General features: G+C 48.3%; 4 protein-coding genes across 5 annotated transcripts; 2 read left to right on the top strand and 2 right to left on the bottom strand.

Moving 5' to 3' along the window:
• Positions 1-1,700: 1,700 nt before the first annotated feature.
• FOXG_12607 (amidase) lies at positions 1,701-3,112 on the bottom strand (the record flags this gene model as incomplete). The annotated part of the gene is made up of 4 exons (XM_018392426.1): positions 1,701-1,871; positions 1,921-2,720; positions 2,765-2,866; positions 2,920-3,112. The coding sequence occupies 4 exons, from the start codon at positions 3,110-3,112 to the stop codon at positions 1,701-1,703; spliced, it is 1,266 nt and encodes a 421-aa protein (XP_018252123.1).
• A 3,011-nt stretch (positions 3,113-6,123) lies between these two features.
• Positions 6,124-6,652, top strand: FOXG_21041 (uncharacterized protein; the record flags this gene model as incomplete). The annotated part of the gene is made up of 1 exon (XM_018401384.1): positions 6,124-6,652. Exon 1 carries the CDS (start codon positions 6,506-6,508, stop codon positions 6,650-6,652), a length of 147 nt encoding a protein of 48 aa, XP_018252122.1. The 5' UTR covers positions 6,124-6,505.
• Positions 6,653-7,834: 1,182 nt separating this feature from the next.
• FOXG_21040 (uncharacterized protein) lies at positions 7,835-8,242 on the bottom strand (the record flags this gene model as incomplete). The annotated part of the gene is made up of 3 exons (XM_018401383.1): positions 7,835-7,967; positions 8,029-8,164; positions 8,233-8,242. The coding sequence occupies 3 exons, from the start codon at positions 8,240-8,242 to the stop codon at positions 7,835-7,837; spliced, it is 279 nt and encodes a 92-aa protein (XP_018252121.1).
• Positions 8,243-9,307: 1,065 nt separating this feature from the next.
• FOXG_21039 (uncharacterized protein) lies at positions 9,308-16,232 on the top strand. Of its 2 annotated transcripts, XM_018401381.1 has the most exons (3): positions 9,308-10,109; positions 10,169-15,317; positions 15,387-16,232. In XM_018401381.1, the coding sequence occupies exons 1-3, from the start codon at positions 9,652-9,654 to the stop codon at positions 15,447-15,449; spliced, it is 5,670 nt and encodes a 1,889-aa protein (XP_018252119.1). In that variant the 5' UTR covers positions 9,308-9,651; the 3' UTR covers positions 15,450-16,232. The 2 variants fall into 2 exon arrangements, with proteins under 2 accessions (XP_018252119.1, XP_018252120.1); XM_018401382.1 differs by having other exon boundaries at positions 9,308-15,317.
• Positions 16,233-18,780: the final 2,548 nt, after the last annotated feature.

The raw sequence follows: 18,780 nt of genomic DNA, 5'->3' as shown, positions 1-18,780 counted from the left end.
CTAACTAGGCTAGGCTGGACAGGTCACCGTCTACAATGCCCCAGTATTTCCGCCCTCGACGGATGACAGGCGCCCAATCTCAATTATACTGTTCCGCTATTCGTATGAACTGATTTCATCAGGATGCTTGCTATCATCTTTGTTTCATTTCGATCGCCTTTATGACTTCATGATGTTGCATTGTCGTGCAATGGAAATAGGACACAATGGCCTGGCCCCTGTCAAGGACATCTAGAAAAATCCGATTCGGGTCTTTCCTGTTAGCCAGCGCTTCTCGTGTACTCAATGCAATGACTAGCTTCAGAGATAACAAGGACTGGTGTGACGAATGTACCACGGTACCGGCCGCACCGTTTCTGACGGAGATGCCGGTGCCGACGCGAAACGTGCGCAGTCATTTGAGCCACCTCGTGCTACGCGTCTGATGTGGAATGCATCCGTGGTAAAGCGCGTTCAGAATACGCGAAGTGGGGGAAGGCGATGGATCACTTACCCCAAAATCAAGACCCCGCCCGCGTCATTTCACATCAGCCCCTCATCGCCTGTGTCGCCCCCATATCATCCTTACAGCAATGTGACCCTTGCAGAAGTAGAGAATAAAGGGTTTACAAGCACAAGGTCGCGCAAAAGCTTCCTTCCAAACTTGGACTCGCGCCAGCGTCTTCCACCCCCAGGCATTGCTAAACTATGGCCCAGGTGTACCGAGACTGTCAGGCCCCGCTACCATAACGCTTGCTCCACATTTGTCGGAACTACCCTACAGCCGCTCACCATCACCCCTCTAGCTTGATACTCAACTCTCTCCTGTAAAAATTCTTTCTTGGCACGCACTGTTAGTGCGGTGCTAGGAGCGGGATTTTCTGCAGGCCACGCGACCACACAAAAACTGCGGGGACGCTATCGGCTCCCTAACAGCAGTTTTCAGAGAAGGAATTTTGGAGAGTTCGCCTTCTCTGACAACACCTTTGTCGGATCTAATGGCGGCACCTCAGAACCAGAACGCCTTAGATATCGGAGGGCGATGCCCCGGGCATTCGTAGCGACATCCTTCCGATCAACGACGCCTTATTGGGATGGGTTTTTCTCCTTTAAAGGCAAGCCGCACCGTCGGCCTCTGATCCCTTCCCGAGGTTTTTCCCTGCCGCCGCGACAGTCGACTACGAGCTACAACTTGGTTACTGGAGATTGTGGACTGCGTCAGCAGATGTAGTGATGCGCGAGAGAATTCTGGTCGGTGGAAAAAGTTCGACAATAGATTGCCCTCGAACCCGCTGACGGGTGACGGGCTTGAGAAATACAGCACCTTTTGTGCCATTGGTATGCTGGATGGTGAAGGAAGCGGGGTATCCTGTACCTAGCTAGCTCAGCACGTCTTTTGCTCCAGTAGGAGATTTGGCTTCGTTACAGCCACCCAGACGAAAAATACACATACATACATACATACAGACATACATACATCTAGCTTGATACTTGCTGCTTTGCCAGTCTTTAAACAGAAATGTTCTTCTACGTGTGTTTTCAATGAGTTGTCTCCAGAGACTTGGGGACTCTTTGGCTTGTTCTACAGGTTACTGTACCCACTAGGTCTCGAGCGTAAAGGTTAGTAGTGTGGCAATAATACATGCATTACATCCCTTAGTGAGCAAACATATTTGCGTCTCTTTTGCTTCCATTCTTGAACCTGTCGCCGTCTCCTTCCGTTACTCGATCTTCGTCTCCCAACCGCCTTCGGCTTCGAAGATTTCACCGACCGCTTTACCGACCTCCAAGAGGTGACGGTCGCGATATCGTGGTGCGACGAGGGAGAGGCCGATGGGCATGCCGTGGTCACCCTTGAAGCCTGGCACATTCAGGACTGGGACATGAAGGCCCTACACGATCGTTAGTCATTGTAAGATTCGTACACAGTTTGTCACTTACGCTCCACATCGCGCAAAAAACATGGCTTCCTGTACTCTCCAGACCAACGGGGGCCTCATCTGGTACACTCGGCGTGATGATTGCTGCATACTGCGAGGCAATAAAGTCGAAGACAGGCCTCATGGCAGCCAATTTGTCGCTAGCCATCAGTTGCGTCTTGCGAGTGAAATTGTCGGAGTTCTCGACGTGCTCAATCAAGACTTGGCCGATTTGGTCTTTTCCAACTCTATACTCTGGTAGGAAAGAGGTACGGCCCTCGGTGTGAAGCCCAATACGATACCACTCTGGCACATCATCGAATGCCGAAGGAAGCTCAAGCTCATGTACTTCTGCGCCATGGGATCTAAGAAGATCTGCAGCGCGGGCGAGAGCATCTTGGGTTCCAGGACCAGCCATGGGCCAGATGCTCGTCTTACAGATTGCGAAACGTGCCCCTACGATGCCTTGGAAAGAACGATCCTCGTCTTCGTCATCTTGAAGAGCAAAGACGTCGGCCAGAAGGACCAGATCTTCGACACATCGTCCATACCATCCAAGAGTGTCGTACATCAGAGCGTATATTTTCTGACCCTCGCGAGAGACGGAGTTCCAGGTTGGTTTGAACCCATAAATCCCATTGAATGATGCAGGACGAATCATGGATCCGCCTGTCTGTGTCCCAAGGGCCACGGGGGCTTGGAAATCGGCAACAGCGGCTCCGGAGCCGCTGGATGATCCGCCCGGAGTGCGTAGAGGGTCATGAGGATTGTGGGTCTTGGGGCCGACATGGATAGCAGCGAACTCGGTGGTAGTTGTTTTACCTAGCTTGTTAGATGCAAGTGTGCAAGACGTATATAGAACATACCGAAGATAAGGGCACCAGCATGACGAAGAATTCGTACAGAAGCGGCATCTGTCGCGGGAAAATGCCCATCGTATAGTGGCGAGTTGAACTGAGTAGGCATGTCTATACAATAATAAGCCCCCATCTTAGTGTCGGATATAGCCTGGTCAACTTACCTTTCGTGTAAATGACATCCTTCACAGCGATTGGAAGTCCATGAAGAGGTCCTCTCTTTTTCTTGGGGATCTTATCTAGACGTCTTGCTTCCTGCAGGACCCTCTTCTTGTCCAGGTATGCCCAAGCTTTGACGTCTTCATCGCGTGCCTTGATCCTCTCAAGTAAAGACTCAGCATACTCTTGGACTGACATCTCATCCGCCTGGATTTTCCCAAGAGCTTCAGAAGCCGTGAGTCTCCATGGATCGATCCGGTCTTTTCGAGAAGGGATCTTTCTCGGACGGGCGACCGAACCAAATCCATCACTCCGACCTGTTGTCGGGCGAGAGTGTGAATCCTGTTGTACACGCCTTCAAAAAACATAACCCGAAAGTCACCTGTTCGACACCCTGGGCTCACGCCTACGAGACTCAATGGCAAAGCGACATCAATTGCACAGCAGGATGAAAGGATCAATCGAAGGGCTTCGTGAACATAACCCCTACCAATATGAAGGGACAAGGTCATCGTGCTCGCAGACGGAGTACCGCATCTATCCAACACCCAAGGAGGAGGCAAGACCAGTAGAGGGGAACACGCACAGCCAAAATATCGTGGACAGGGCGCTTTCATCAGAGGGAGCTCTCATGGAACCGTCAATTATCTGAAGATAAAGTGCTTGGAGGACTGGAACTCGGCACATTGTCGGTACTCAAGATGACATCAGCGACTTGAGTTCTTTGCCAGATAAGAACGCGGTTGGACGATCTTACATCGAGAGAGGCCAACGTAGCAGGCCTGAAACTCGACGGCGGACTCCGACATGTCGGTCACAGAACAAACCTATGAGTCAACGAAACTCGACCTCCGGTCTACAGCAGGCTCAATCAGCACGATTGTCAGGAAGGAAATGTCAAGACAAGCTACAGGCAGACTGAAGAGATCATTGAAAGCCATAGCACCAGTCCCAAGCAATATCGGCCCCCAAGTAATACGCCTGTAAATAGCCGTCGTGAAAGCTACACCTTGATGACCTGAATCCGTACTCGATACCTTCAAGGGCTCGAAGAGTTGAATGAAAGGGAACTGAGTGGCAATGTTGCACATGTCAAACGAAAGTTTGCGCTTGTCTCACAGGCGATGATGGTCCGTAAATGATATTCGTGGAGTCAGATTGAAACAAGTCTGTATGGAGTTATGGAGTTGTCAGCGAACGAGGTCTTGTTACTACTGTAGATCCGGAATGAGCATGTATTCACCGTAGATCGTTACATGATTTGGGTAATAGCCCATGTAAAGAAATAGATGGCTCCTTAAAGGTGACTGATGCCATATCCGAAATGTCGTTGCTAACACCAACACCTTTACCTCCTTCAAATCATACGTTGAAGACATATGTCACAATGAGTCGCATGTTGGTCTCGCTGACTTTATCTATGGCGTCTAGGTCTAAGATGGAAAGCCACCATCGAAGCCCTGGATGAGGCGTCAGTTGGAAAGGATTGGGTTGCCAGACGGCATTATCGGATGTGCTGGCTACTAAGAAACAACTATGAGGGGCACACGACAAGACATACGTGATATCAACGTCGTTATTGTAGAATCGAGTTCTGCCAATAAACCACTTAAACCTATCCACAATTTCCTTCAAATGTGCGGTAGGGCATGTACTCGTCCACCTTCCCCGTCAAACCAGCTATCTAGCCTTAGAGTATACCTCCTTCAAGTATTCTTCCCATTCACCTCCTTCCCCTTCGACAAACTCACCAGATTTATTTCTCGTTTCCACTGCCTTGATGCCATAACCGCCTTCAAAGCCATTTGCACGTCCCAATACAACAGGTATGAAAGTTAAATGTCCAGGACACTTCTCCTTACATCTCATTATATGACAGGTACGTTGATAAATGGAAGTATGAATTATCTCATTGTAATAGAAGTGTTTGTGTTTGGACTTGTTCTAGTTAGCACATGGGCTTGGTAGGCAAAGAGGTTGGAGTGTGTCTTACACAGGCGAATCCGACTGTCATCCCCTTGCTTTCAGCATTTTCGACTTCTTGAGCGAACTGTTTCTCAAGTTCTTCTTTAGACTTTTTTTGGTCTTTATCGCTCATTTTCTGCACAGCGGAATCTCGTTACAGAATAATGTAGAAACTAGATTGATTTAAAGAGTTGCTGCTTAAATGTGAGCATGCGTACCGACTTGAAGTGGAACATCGGTGCCTTTATATATTGGATGGCTACAGGTAAAGGATGACGTTGCTACGAAGGGTGAAATATAAAACGCAGATTCGCACCCCCAGATGACACTGCAACTGGAAGCGACGTTAGGAACGTGATCCGGTATGGTAGTGTCACTGTGTGGTTGCAAATGATAGGTCATTGACAAGGATGTCGCGCGGAACAGAGTCCATCCGCCTCAACCAGGAGCATTGAAGAATTTGGAGGCAGAATTTAGCGCTCTGGATCAGGCGCCACTGCGCATGTCCACCTGTGAGTCAACGGCCTGTCAGTCAAGGCAGGAGATGTATCAATAACGAGCGTCTGTGCAGAGCGATCCAGGTCCAGGCCGAGCCACCTTTCAACCCTTATAATACACTACCGATAGGGTGGCGATCCGATAGGCTCGGAGTGATTATTCTGTAGTGGATCCTGGGGTTTCAGCGGCATGTTTAACAGCGAAGTGTGCTAACCCTTGAAGTGTGACGTGACAACCAATTCGTAAAGTGGGTATAATGGCAAAAATCATTGAGATCTAAGCTCCGTTCTAGAGACTACAAGGCCGGGGGGACGAAAAGCAACAAATTTCAGGATAGTCCTGGATCCCTGTACTGCTGAAGTCAGACAGTCGGTAAACTTTGAGGCCTGACACAGGCCTGCCAGCACATACGTGAAGCACATAGCGAGAGTTCAGGATCGTGGCGTGCCATACAAAAAATGCGGCTCTGCAAAGGAAACATCAGTCTGACACCGTGCCTTGACGGCCGGCATTGGCATTTTTCGTGATATAGATAGTAGTATATACGAGAAACAGACTCTTGTAAGTATTCTCATAGCGTGCTTTCATTGGGATATGTCGAAAAGAGTCTGAAGACATGACTTGAAACATGTGCAAGATACACGATGAGCCGCTTGACAGTGTCGTGCTCTCATCCATGGCGTACTGACGAGGCCAAAAGGAAATAGTAGAAGCCTGGCCGCGAAGCAGAGCCTCATCCCTCTTGATAGTCCTCCGTTTGTTGTTTCTTCACCGCTCCATGGATGACTGGTTGAGGATCCCTTGCTACAATTGACGTGTAACAATGTGGCCAATTGGCGGTTGGAAAAGGTGACGGACAGCCTGACTCTGGCGTAGGTCGCTCGCAACGAGACAGCAAGCAAAAGCTCTGGGTGAAGGACAGGGGCAGCAACATCGGCCGCATCTACAAAGGTCGACCTTGCAAAAAGTCCACACACACGAGACTTCTGTGTCCCAGGATCCTGCGGCCTCAACTTGGAAGCGCGTAACTGAGGCCAGAAGTGCAGGCTGGCCTTAGAGTCAGTGAGAACTATCAAGCTGTAGCTGCATTTGTGACCCAGCAAAGTTGTAGGCGTGTCGAGATGGATCATGATCTTCGAAGCTGTACAAACTCTTGAACTTCAGTATCATCGAGAGAAGCATGTGAAACGCAAAGAGAAGACATCAGTGTCATGCGCACAGAAGCGTAACGAGAGGAGGTACCCTGAGGCGGCTGCCAAGTACGCAATAGTTTAGGTGGTGACTGGGATTTTGCATGAACAAGGGTTCTTCCGTTTCCCTCGGAGTCCTCCACAATTCGGGCCCTAGTTTGCGCCCCGTTAATAGCATCTGGTGGCGGGAGACGTCCAATAATGAGGATCTATTTGAGCTAGCTGAGGTCCGTGTTTGCTCTGGATCCTTGTTGCATATATTACAACGGGTTGCAAAGGCGGGACTGGTAGCCTGCAACGTGGCTGGTAAGGCCTTTAAATTGACAACCATGAACCCCTGAAGCGCCACATGCGTCGTCAAGCTTGGCACTGGACCGTGCCAAATTGGTTTGTATAATCCCTGGAGTCATTTTGGTAAACAAGGGTGCTATGAGCCCGGAAGGTTATGGAAACGCCAGTTTGCATTGCATCCCGTCCCTGCTCGCGCTAACTTGAGACTGACTAGACATGCCCTCAGATGAGCCGCGGTGCTCATACTTTGGATGCGCCAGTCTGCAGCAAAACCAACAGTGGAAGCATCGCTTATGCAGTATTTCCTTAACCAAGAACATGGAAGCTAGATACCAGGCATCAGCGCGAAAGACGGGAGAGAAGCAGGAGTGAAGGGACAACAGATCGTCAGTTCTATGGACGCTATTGTAACTAGGACATTCGTCTGGTGGCTCGAGAGTGCTCGGATATCTTGATATGTACACCGGTTACAAGGACGAACAAACTGTATATGCCTTGATGATTTAATCGAGACCGCTTTGGCGGCCTCATCAATCATACAGTTACAAACAACCAGTAAAATCGATGTAGTGTGCACACCGCAAGTAGCTGACCATGGAAGTATTGGCGAACTTGGCATGTCTGATATGTAGCCAGATAATTCAGTGCCATTAATAGAAGTCCATGAAGCGGAAAGAGGGGATTACAGGGATAGGACAAGCTCTGGCAGCTGTCAAGCACACAACAGCCCTGCGGCAGGGGTACGATATGAAACTGGGTTCAGCAGTAAAAATATGCGGGATACACAATGAGTTGGTTGATAGCGCTGTGCTCTTATCCACGGCGCAATGATGAGGCCAAAAGGAAATAGTACAAGTCCGGTAACAAATCAGAGCCTCATCCCTCTGAATAGTCATCCGTTTGTTGTTTCTTCACCGCTCCGCTGATATCTGACTGAGGCCCCCGTGCTAGAGTTGATGTGTGACAATACGAACACCTAGCGGCTGAAATTAGGATCAAGAATGGGAATTTTCTTGAAAGCTAACATGCTGATGCTGACGTAGGTCGCTTGTGCTGCGGCAGTGAGCAAAGGCTCCGGGGTGGAAGAGGCGTAGCAAAATCGGTTGCATCTGCAGAGACCAACCTTGCGTAGAGTCCACAGACACGACACTTCCGTATCCCGGAACCTACGGTCTTAAATTGGAGTCGCGTAGGCGATGCCAGTAGTGCAGGCTGGTGCTAGAGTCAGTGAAAGGTTTTAAAGCTGCAGCCGCATTTGACCCAGCGGTGCTCTGAGCTTGTAAAGATGGATCCAGCGAAGCCTGATCTGATCTACCATGTTAGATAATAATTAACAGGATACTGGTGTTCTGAGGCCATCGAAGCGGCACAAACTGTTGAACATAAGTCTCTTATATGCATGCGTTATTTGTGACAAGTCGCTGCCTTCATGAACCGTCCGTCTAATGCTGGCTGAATATGTACATGGCCAACCAGCAATAAGTAATTGGCCTAACAGATATACTAGATTTGCTTATGTTAAAAAAGGGGAAGCAAGGTTGAGAAAACAGGGCCCAAAATTCGTCATTCAAGCCTTTTCAAGCTTCCTGCCTTGACCACCAACTGGCCCAACTCCATCAATCCATTATCTTCACAATTCGTCTTGATCTCACTTAAAAAACAAACAGGCGAACCACCAACGCTTTCGTGAATACGATCCATTTCGAATAGAGTCAGCGGTGAGTTTCAATACCCTGGCGAACTGGCGGATTGGTCCTCGGGCTCGTCTCGATTACGGACGATCATAAGGCTGGGATTTGAGCGAGCCAGGATGTACACTCTCAATGGTGCCACCCGTCAATTCAGTATAAAGTTTAGCTCGTTTGATGCATGGGCGCTTGGTGCGACTACGGTCTGTGCCGCTGGAGCCCTGCGTGCCTGAAGGATGAGACAGCGGCCCGCTTAACGGATGCGGTTACCGTGTATGGTACACGCTCAGCCATCGCGTAGAACAACATGCGTGTCATACTATCCACAGACTTCAATATGTACAGGTAATATTAGAACGTACAAGCCGAATAGCTCTGAGTGTTGCACATCAGTGCCGACACAGTGAACACGTAAGGGCAACATCTCCAGGCATCGCTGCGGGGTGAGCACACCGCTATTTGGCAATGTGAACAACTTGAACGAACCCGTTCCGTGTGGCATACAACCTGATAAGCCAGTGCCGCCCCTTGAAGTAGCGCAAAGAGTAAACGGCAGGGATTGGGTAGGTCTTGGCGGTTTCCAACCACAAACTAGCCCATTACTAGGGATGCCGTGTGAAACATGGTTCATCCGTCTCACCCGCATCACTCTTCAGCGCCCTGCTCAGCGCCCCTGCAACCGGCGGCTGGAACACATTCCGGGTACAGGCCCATGTGTTGATGAGCTTTTTGACACCAATGCAAGTGTATAACATACCCCCTCCAAGGCATAAATACTAGGATTGTTTGGGTAGCCGGTCTTGGGGTTCCAGTCCATTGCATAATTACATGAGTCGGCTTTCGGACTACCCTTTCTCAGTACCCTTTCCAAAATCATTCGCGAGGCAGTTTGAATGATGCTATTCAGGCCAGTAGTGCGGCCAGTCGGGCCTCATCGTCACCATTTCTCCACATCACTTGATCAACTCGTGAAGGATCAGGCATATAAAGTTGCCGCATCCGATGAAATATTGGTTGGGTTTTCCTATACACTCCAAATATCACATTCCATGACACTATTTTACTAATACTCTACAATATCGTTTATCCTTGACGTTCGTTATACATGCTTTCAAACATGTACCAAAACAATGATTCTCGTACCTCAGAGTCTTCCAAACTTGCATCGTCTACCTCAGAGTCGGGCTTGATGGTAAACGAGGGCCGAAATGAGTCCATCGCGGAGGCCACTGCCCCTAGACATGGAATCAGCGAGAAGAGGTATAAAGACCGAACGCTTGATTATCATTCGCTACTGCCCTATGAGACCGAGTCAGAGTCTCAGGCCGACGTGTGGTTGCAGAGAATCATCAATGAACTATATACCTCAATCAAGGGACACGACTTTCGTCCTGGCGCTCTCCAATTGACCAAACAGCTCAGTAGTTGGCTCCAACTCAAGCATGAGATGAGCAGGAACAAGCGCGCAAAGCTTGTTAAGCTCTACTATTGGCTTTCGCTCAAGCCTGGGTTAAACCATACGTGCTCAAATAGCTTCTGTGAGATGTTCAAGACTCTGACAAAGTACGTTCCCTCTCAATCAGCACATATTGGATTCCCAGAGACTGACCGCTATCCAATAGGGAATCTCACTATCTCGAGCCAGAGAAAGACCTTCTCCTGGACTGGAAACCTTTGTGGCAGCAGATGAAAGCCCGTAACTTCTATGACGATCAGGCGTCTTTCCCAACAGGGAATTTTATCTCAACTACTTGTATCGAAAGAATATGTGCCCATGCCCGCCTTTATTTCGACCCTGCACAGCGTTATGCGATACTTGAGGAAATTCTGCCGTTCTTCAAAGCAGATACGGTGCCAAACGCCCTGGTTGTTGTTGATGTCCTGACCGCCCTGTTTCCGACGAGACCTGCGCCAGTTGACATGCATGCATCAAGAACAGACTCAATGTTTCCCACATTCTTCCATTTGTGGGCCCTCATGGGGAAATCCGTGGACTCGGATTTTCTCTTCATCAAACTGTTTTCGCGTTTCAGTAGCGATCATCTGTGTTCCTTGGATACCAATTTTGGTCGCCACGGCATTTTCACAGAAAATCAGTCCAACATAATTTTCACAGCTATTCAGGGGCTGTTCGGAGACACACCTCGATCCAATAGCCTGGATGATTCTCATTTTATAGCTCGTCTAATTGTCCATTCAGTGGCTCCTGCATGTGATGGAGATGATTGTTCTATTTTGACGAGCTTGGAAGGGCTACTGAATCATGTCCAACAACTAAGCCCTTTGACGCAAAGGGAGGGCCGGCTCATTCGTTGTCTTACCACTGAGTTCGTCTCGCGCTGCAATCGCGAAAAGAGTGGTGAGCTAAGAACACCTCAGAGTCGCAAGATCGATGACGAGTTGGAAAGACGCTTCGTGTCGTTACTGAAGGGAGTGACTTTTAGGGGCCTATACTCCAGTGATGAAGGCGTATGCGACGACCACTGCATAGCTTTGCAAATGCTCGCTTATCTGGATCCCGACCTGGTGTTGCCGAGCGCCTTGCAACGATTTTATGCCAGTTTCCAGCGTATCCATGAGATATCTACTATCATACCGACTTTGAAAGCATTAAGGATGTTAGTTCCTATCATGTGCAAACTCAAAGGATATCGATGTCACATGACTACGCTCCTGGATCTTGCTATCAGAGGTATTGATGCCAATGATCCAATTGTAGCACACCACACGCTTTGCTTCATCAGAAATTTTGCTTATAGCATTCCTATGGTAACTTTGGCGGAAGCGGGCAACTGCATACATGACAATATGCTAGCGACAGAATGGGTCCAGGATCAAAGAAATCGCATGGAACATGAAGGCTCCAACATGAGTTTGAACTACAACGAAATGAGCGACCAGGTTGAGGCCAAAATTTTGAGATCCTCGACTTTCGCATTCAAGCAGATAATTTCGAAGTTGATGGATGGAGTGTTCATGCTCTTGGACAATCTACCAACCGCTGGTCATATCCGGGAAAGCACCCATGAGAACGTTGTCAGGAGTGTTTTGCAGCCTGCACTATCGACCCTGTTCGCATCGCTTTCACCAGAACTATTCGATACGGCCCTCGAAAAGGTAGTGGAATTTACCACCAATCGTGGTATTCTCGAAGCAAGGGACGAAATGGCATCCATCCTGAACGCGCTTTGCAAGGTCAACCCTGAGAAGGCGCTCAAGGTTTTCGTTCCAACGCTCATCAGTAATATCAGAAGTGAGATTACTCTGAACGGCGCCGCCTCTGGTAATGGTAACGAAACAAATTGCCTACCTAGAGACCAGGCCCTGGCTCGGTACATCAAACTGCTGAATAGTGCTGTGGATTTCATTGGCTGCGAAGTATTGCAATACAAGAATGAACAACTCGATCTTATCAATCACCTACAAGACACGTGTCAAGGACCCTGTAGTCTTTTAGCATCACGCTATGTTGCAGACTTGCTCCAGAATCTAACCAGCACCTACTCACTTGATCACACTTTATACGAGCCCCAAACCATGATGCGTGGCCTAGATGCTGATGATTGGGGAAAGACCACTGAACCAGCTGATTTAACCATACGATGGCATCAACCCTCCTCAGCCGAAATATCATTTGCCGTTGAACTTGTTGTGTCTCAAACAAACTTTCTCAAGGAGAAAATGGGCCGGTATATTAGCAACTCCCAAAGAGCCAGCCGATATCACGAGTTTCCACGCTTGATTAATCACTCTCAGTGGATTATTTCAAGCGTGGCTTCCTTGATTGACCTTAAACAGGTGGTCGGACCTCAAGCTGATGAATTCCCATCAATTGAATTCTATGAGGACGCAGAGTTGCTTGTGCCACTCGGATACGCAGACGGTTATGCACTGAGGCTGGGCGATCCTGACTACAGAAAGCTGCATCAGTGCCGTGAGGATATCGGCTCTCTTATTCTCAAGTGTCACAAATTCCTCAGCGAGTCTCAAAACACCGATCCAACATCTCATGTAACACTCTGCTATGCTACCGTCGCTTGGGCCGTGGATGTTGGTATTACCAGGACCACGCCTCTTTTTCAATATCATCACGGCATCTACGAAAATGACACTTATGACTTCTTCATTCCGGGTCTAAGGAAACCGTACCCCCGGCCACTTCTTGTCAAGCGCATGGAAGTATATCAGCTTGACCGACGCAACAATAACACTGCTGCAAGACGCATGACTGAGCTAGATAAACAACTGGTGAACCATCTCGCCAATTGTATTTTCTCTCTTTATGGAGATGTACAAGTTGCTGCTCAATTAACTCTAAACAAAATGGCAGCCCACTTTATTGGAGGCAAAGAAAAAGCGGCATCTGCCTTCCTTCGGCATTTCAAACAAGCGCTTGAGGATGGCGTTGAGAGCAGAATCGAAGCAGGCCTATGTGCCTTCGCTCGTCGGCCCAATCTTTTCGCGAGAACAGTCATGTTGAACTGGGGCTTGGCTTCTGAAGCCATAAGATTGTATATTGATGCTGCAGGTATTGATAAACCTAAGATTCAAATGCTTGTTGAATTGGCTTCCGAGAACCTAGCTGAATTTGGAAAGCTCCTCGAGCATCCAACGCTGGCGGATGATGAAGTCGTGGAAGAAATCAAACCCCCCGAAGATGTCTCATTCGCCATTCGAAGTCGACGCAAGTTAAGCCAACAACGTCAGAAGGAGGTAGAAGAGTCCCAGGCCAGCTTGGGCTTAGAACTGACACGACGGTCCAAAAGCGCGAATCAGACGACTGCTCACCTATGCTTAGTCTTTGCCACCAATTTGTGCCTTCGGTTTTCCACAACGCCACCTCGAGAGTTCGTTCATCTTGTGATCAGGGGTACGAATAACCCTGTTCCATATCTTCGAGTCCATTACCTCCAGGCCTTCACTGTCGTGCTTTTCAAAATGCGCGAGCAAGCCTTATGTGGTTACAGATACCATAACTATCTTTTCGGCCAGCATGTGAATGACAAGAACCGCTCCGAAGTCCTGGTCCGAAAGGGCGACGGAAATTTCACCGATGACTTTCTCGAGGCATTCAAGAAATCGGAGACTCCACTCTATATGGTAGATGCTGGTTACCCCGGCTGGCTCGTTTGGGGCAAGAAGTTCACCTCGTACAAAGCCGAGCCTCTCTCGTTCAACTCCTACGATGAAGAGGCGACATCACTTCTCGACGACATAGGGCAGCGCTTGGACCACAAGTGGCTTTCTGATCTTTTCAATCATCTCGAGCAAGAGGAGCCGAATTCATGCCGTTCAGACTGCCTAGATCTCTTGGTACATGTATTCTATCTTATGCATGAAGGCAAGACGGGAATCAGTCTGGAGGATGTGAAAGAATTGACGCAAATGGTTTTTGGAGATGGCAATGATAATGACCGACACCGGGTAGCGTCAAAGATCGTTGGTGCTTTGGTTAAAAGCTGCCATGATCAGCCTTTATCGACCCAAGATCGAATTTATGAGTACGCTGCGCCCTTCATACTAAAAGTTGTTACGAACAACTTGAGCCCTGGGAATTTGGAAAGCTGGCTGGGCTGCCTAGATGTGATTACCGTCGACAGGGATCCTCGGCGTTGCTATCGTATCGTGGACAGTCTCAAGACATTGCGGCTAGGCAAGAAACATAACTCTATTTTCACTGACCAGTCCACGATCAAGTTACTTGAATTACTTTTCAACAACTTTGGCTGGCATTTTGAACCCCGACAACAGATCCTCGATAACCTTCTCAAACATATGAATAATCCTCACCCAACAGTCTGCCAGGAGATAGGCAGACTTCTGTCTGAAATACACAGGACCCAATATCACGAGTCATTCGAAAGCGTGAGCAAGCTTTTAGAGATCAACAAGAATACTTCAGACACTGGCATCTTGCCTTATAAGCCGACGCAACAGTTCAAAGCAACCATGAAACAAGTATTCGATCAGCTGAAAGAATGGCGTATTAGCCAAGATTCCGAATCGTACAAATCGGGCTCCCGAACTGTATTGACGTGGCTTGATTGCACGCTCAGGTCCCACATGTGTACGCAGCTTGTGCCCTTCCTTGCTACGCCGATTATGGAAGAGCTGTCGCACATGATGGACGTTGAAGGAGATGTTGAATTTCACATACTTCCATTGGATCTATTTATGCGATTACCTTATATTCCCTTTCCATGTGGCCAGGTTTCAGCCTTCGTCAAGACTTTGATCGAGCTTAGCAGCATGAAGGCAAGCTGGCGTCAACGAGCGTACGCTTTGGCCAACATGGGTACAGTCTCCGCCATGAGCCCTTTTCTTACGAGGGCTGATGAAAGAACAGCTCTACTTAGAGCTGTGTCTGAGAAATTGGTTGACAAGGCACCTGAGGTACGCCAGGTAGCAAGACTTGTGCTTGTTAGTATGATTGGTCGCCTACCTCGTCGAATTCGCGATCCCATCATAACACACATTAAAGGTGAATGCACGAGGAAGCTCAAAATCAAGCCAATGTCGAGGCAACAGCGCCACGCTGATGGGGCGGAGGCCATTCCTGGCATAGAGCATCACGCTGCAGTCCTAGAATTGGGGGCTTTGGTCACCGCATCGGTCCGAGACGATGCACCCCTACCGAACTGGATTGGTGAAGTAGTGGAGCTATTATCCAAATATGCCGCAGCTAATCGTGGTATGGCTGCTAGAGATGCTGGTATAATCGTAGGCAACTTCAAGTCGTCTAGACAAGCCAGCTGGGTAGATGATAAAAAGGTATGTGTCAGTTGATGGTTCGGACTTTCGGCCAGAGTGGCAAGCTGGGTACTAATCAACATTCAATAGAATTTCACAGAGGAGCAGTTAATGTATATGGAAGGGGTGTCAAGCATGAGGCATTATTCATGAGGTTACCATTATTCGGAATCAATTTATGCGGACTTTGCGAGTTTTCAAATGGGCCAGGCGAAGGGATTATGACATATTGATATTAGGAACGTTCATTGGGCGGCATGCTTCGCAATGAAGTTGAAGAAGACATAATGGCGCCTCCTTTTGCCATTCGGGGATACGTCTGGATATACAAGTCGTCTATCGCCTCCGCTTCACGGAATGTCCACTTCAGTAAGTGTATGGTTGTTGCTTCTAGCAGTTCTCTCTCCTAGATCGAGTTTTGTGCCAGTTTGTGGCTTTAACAATTGCCCTGGTAACTTAATGTTGAGGTATGATGAATGCCGTAGTACTGGGAGGCTCCTCCTCGGCCAAAACTTTGATGGTATCGACGACCAGCCCATTAAGTATGGCGACCCAGACCATGGGGCTCCAACTTGAGTAACATCACTCTACACCCCTATCGCAATGCATCTGATCATTGTAAACTACGATTTCATGGACACATCACAACGGGCCCGAGGCTTGGTTGGCCATCAACGCTTTTGATTTCATAATGCAAGGCAAGAGTTTCCGAGATATCTTGAACTACGATTGGTGTTCCATTCTGGCTGGACTTTGCAACGTAGGGCCAAAAAGCATAACGCCGTACTCGTCGGAGTTGAAGTTGACTATGTTTCTAACGGCATGTTTGATATTAGTGAGACAAGTACGAGCGAATAGAACTGCAGTGGAGGACAATATAGTCGATGGTATCAAATCAGGACCTTTAAATTAAGAAAAGAGTCGTCATCACTACAGAGCCAGCTCATTCGCATTGCTCCTGTCGTCAAGTTAGGGCGGTTGGCAACAACATACTACTCTAGGGGAATTGTAATGATTTGCCTAGTTCAAGGGTGCCCTGAGGTCCATGAAAACCTTGTTGCTCCTGTCGTGAATCACAAACCGAGTACATGTTCAATGGCCCACGATTCGAGATGGTTGGATGTGCACCGGCAATGCGAGATTTGCGCCAACATTAGATACTACTCCGCAAACCCACCAGCTTGTGAAGCTGTTGTGAGGGGTCGCTGGATGCTCTTTCTGCTGGCGCAAAACCCGAGAAGCGATCGGGATGACGTCAGAGATTGTCATTCCCGCAGTTTGCGTGAAACGCGTTCCTGCATTGCGTTTTAGGGCTGGAGGCGAGGAAAACCTCTCTACAACGAACGTTATCTGGTTTTGGTGAAGAACGAGGGCCGTGCTTAGCGAGGTACACCACTGCATATAGGTGGGGATCCGTCGTCGCTTCCGTGCCGCAGTGGCTGTTAAGCTTGCGTCATTCCCTTTGTACTCGAGTACATCCATGGCCTCAGAGTTTTTTGCTTCTTCACTACTCCGTACAGACCCGCATTCCGTCTGCCCCGGCGATGGACAGCCTGTACTAAACAAGCCCCCACCAGCGGCGCCCTTCTCATGAGGGTTTCTAATGTTTGTGAATTTCCTCTGCTCAAGGAGACAAGGCTTTCCATATTACTACATTCGATGATCGCCAGTGAAAGAGAGCGCATCACTCCTGCAGAAGGGAACTTGAGATGCCACACATTGCCACTCACATTTCACTTCCTCCGTCATACGTTCTATCATAAAAAGCGACATACTGGCACCGTTGGCAGAACATTTAAACCTGAGCTCGATCGCCCTTCATATCCCCCCCCAGAAGTATGCATCGAGTTGTCCAGCCTGGCTACCCAAAGTTCTTCAAGCTACCAAACCATCTTTACTGAAACGACTCCCCAACGATGTACAGAGACTCATTTTTTCGAACCTGGACTACCAGTTTCTCGTCTTCCTCTCCACGGTGAGCCGACCCTTTTACCGCATACTACATCCTCAACGCATGGTAACACCACGAGATAAGATTAAGTTTGTCATGAGACTAGCAAAATAGCAAAAGACTTCCCAGAACATTGGGCTACCAAGAAAAGGAAAGATCGCCGACCCGAAAATTTGGAGTACTACTGGTGCTTCACTTTGACTTCGACCCACAAGACCGATTAGTATCGGAGCAGGAAGCGGGGCCTCAAGACCGGCTTGTGCCGCTCCGCCACTTCCGTATCGGATGTGGAGTAACGACTGGACTTCACGCACCATCTGGCTGCATCGTGACAATGCTCCTCAAGTTGCCCACTACGACCAAAAGAAAGTAGTAATAATCGTTACTATAGGTCTGTCTACACGATAGTAGAAGTCGTTTGCATTATCTTAGGCGGGCAAACGTTAGAAATGCTCGCGCCATGGAGCTTTGCTGCACCAAAGGCCCATGGAAAAGACTTGTGTGAATGCAGGTTAGTGATATTAAGCTATATGAAGGTCACATCGTGAGTACGACGCCAACCAGAGTTTGGCCTGAATAGAATAGAGAAACAGGATATGTGCATAGTCAATTATTAGCGGTGTTCTGGTCATTTCCCAACAGATAAACACAATCAGTGGGAATAGATGGTACTAAATGATCCCAGCAGAAGTCAAGATCTAGTGAACAAACCTAAAACCATAACTGTATTTTGTGCTCTAGTATTTATAATATCCAGCGCCGTAAGGCAATGTTATTGCTGGGCCATGGTAATTTGAAGCCTATCGTGCAGGATAGCCCGTTTGCTGCTAGGGCAGTCACGATATGCAGAGCCTGAATGTGATTTCATCAGGGTCTGCTGCTCGTGAATTGCAACTACACAAAGCGAAATCACTACTACATTATCTTAGAAGAGCCTCGTAATTACAGAAGGTCTACGCATTGGGCTAATCTCAGGGCAACAAGAGTTGAACTTGTAACTGTGCACTAAATACCAACGGAAATACCATTGGCACTAGAGACCGCACACTGGATAAAGCTGGTGATTTATAAGGTAAGAAATGTAACTGTGAGGCTACAAGGCTTGATGCAACGACTTTGCTCTGTTGGATGCATGCACAATGCGAACTTGGGGAGCCTCATGGTTGAAACATAACTAGATGGCAACAATGTGGCTAGTGTAGTTTTTGTAAAATAGGAACCAAGAACAAGAATACAATTCTCGATACTTCTTGACATACGTGACTAGAGTGCCCTCCCCATAGAGTCGCCTCTTATAGGCATTGTAATTGTTCGCCAACATAGGATCAGATTCATTTACAAAGCTCCGTAGGCGACAGGTTGGTACCTAACCAACAGAGTTACAGTCTCTTTGTGTCCTTCACATACATCGACATCCTAGACGCTTGACTCGGGATACAGAAGGGCAACCTCCCCAGCGCGACGGTTCAACTTACGCATTGATACGTGCAAATCGACGAGCAAAGTCGAGACACCACGCGCAACTAGAAGATG

The sequence above is a fragment of the Fusarium oxysporum genome, chromosome 3 (assembly GCF_000149955.1).
Source record: "Fusarium oxysporum f. sp. lycopersici 4287 chromosome 3, whole genome shotgun sequence".
NCBI lineage: Eukaryota > Fungi > Ascomycota > Sordariomycetes > Hypocreales > Nectriaceae > Fusarium > Fusarium oxysporum.
This window is presented reverse-complemented; position numbering and strand designations above follow the sequence as displayed.

Excerpts from the sequence above, each read along its gene's own strand:
- FOXG_21039 (XM_018401381.1), top strand. The coding sequence starts at position 9,652 with ATGCTTTCAAACATGTACCAAAACAATGATTCTCGTACCTCAGAGTCT. Across the intron at positions 10,110-10,168 it reads ATGTTCAAGACTCTGACAAA|GGAATCTCACTATCTCGAGC; the intron begins GTACGTTCCCTC and ends GCTATCCAATAG. Across the intron at positions 15,318-15,386 it reads GCTGGGTAGATGATAAAAAG|AATTTCACAGAGGAGCAGTT; the intron begins GTATGTGTCAGT and ends AACATTCAATAG.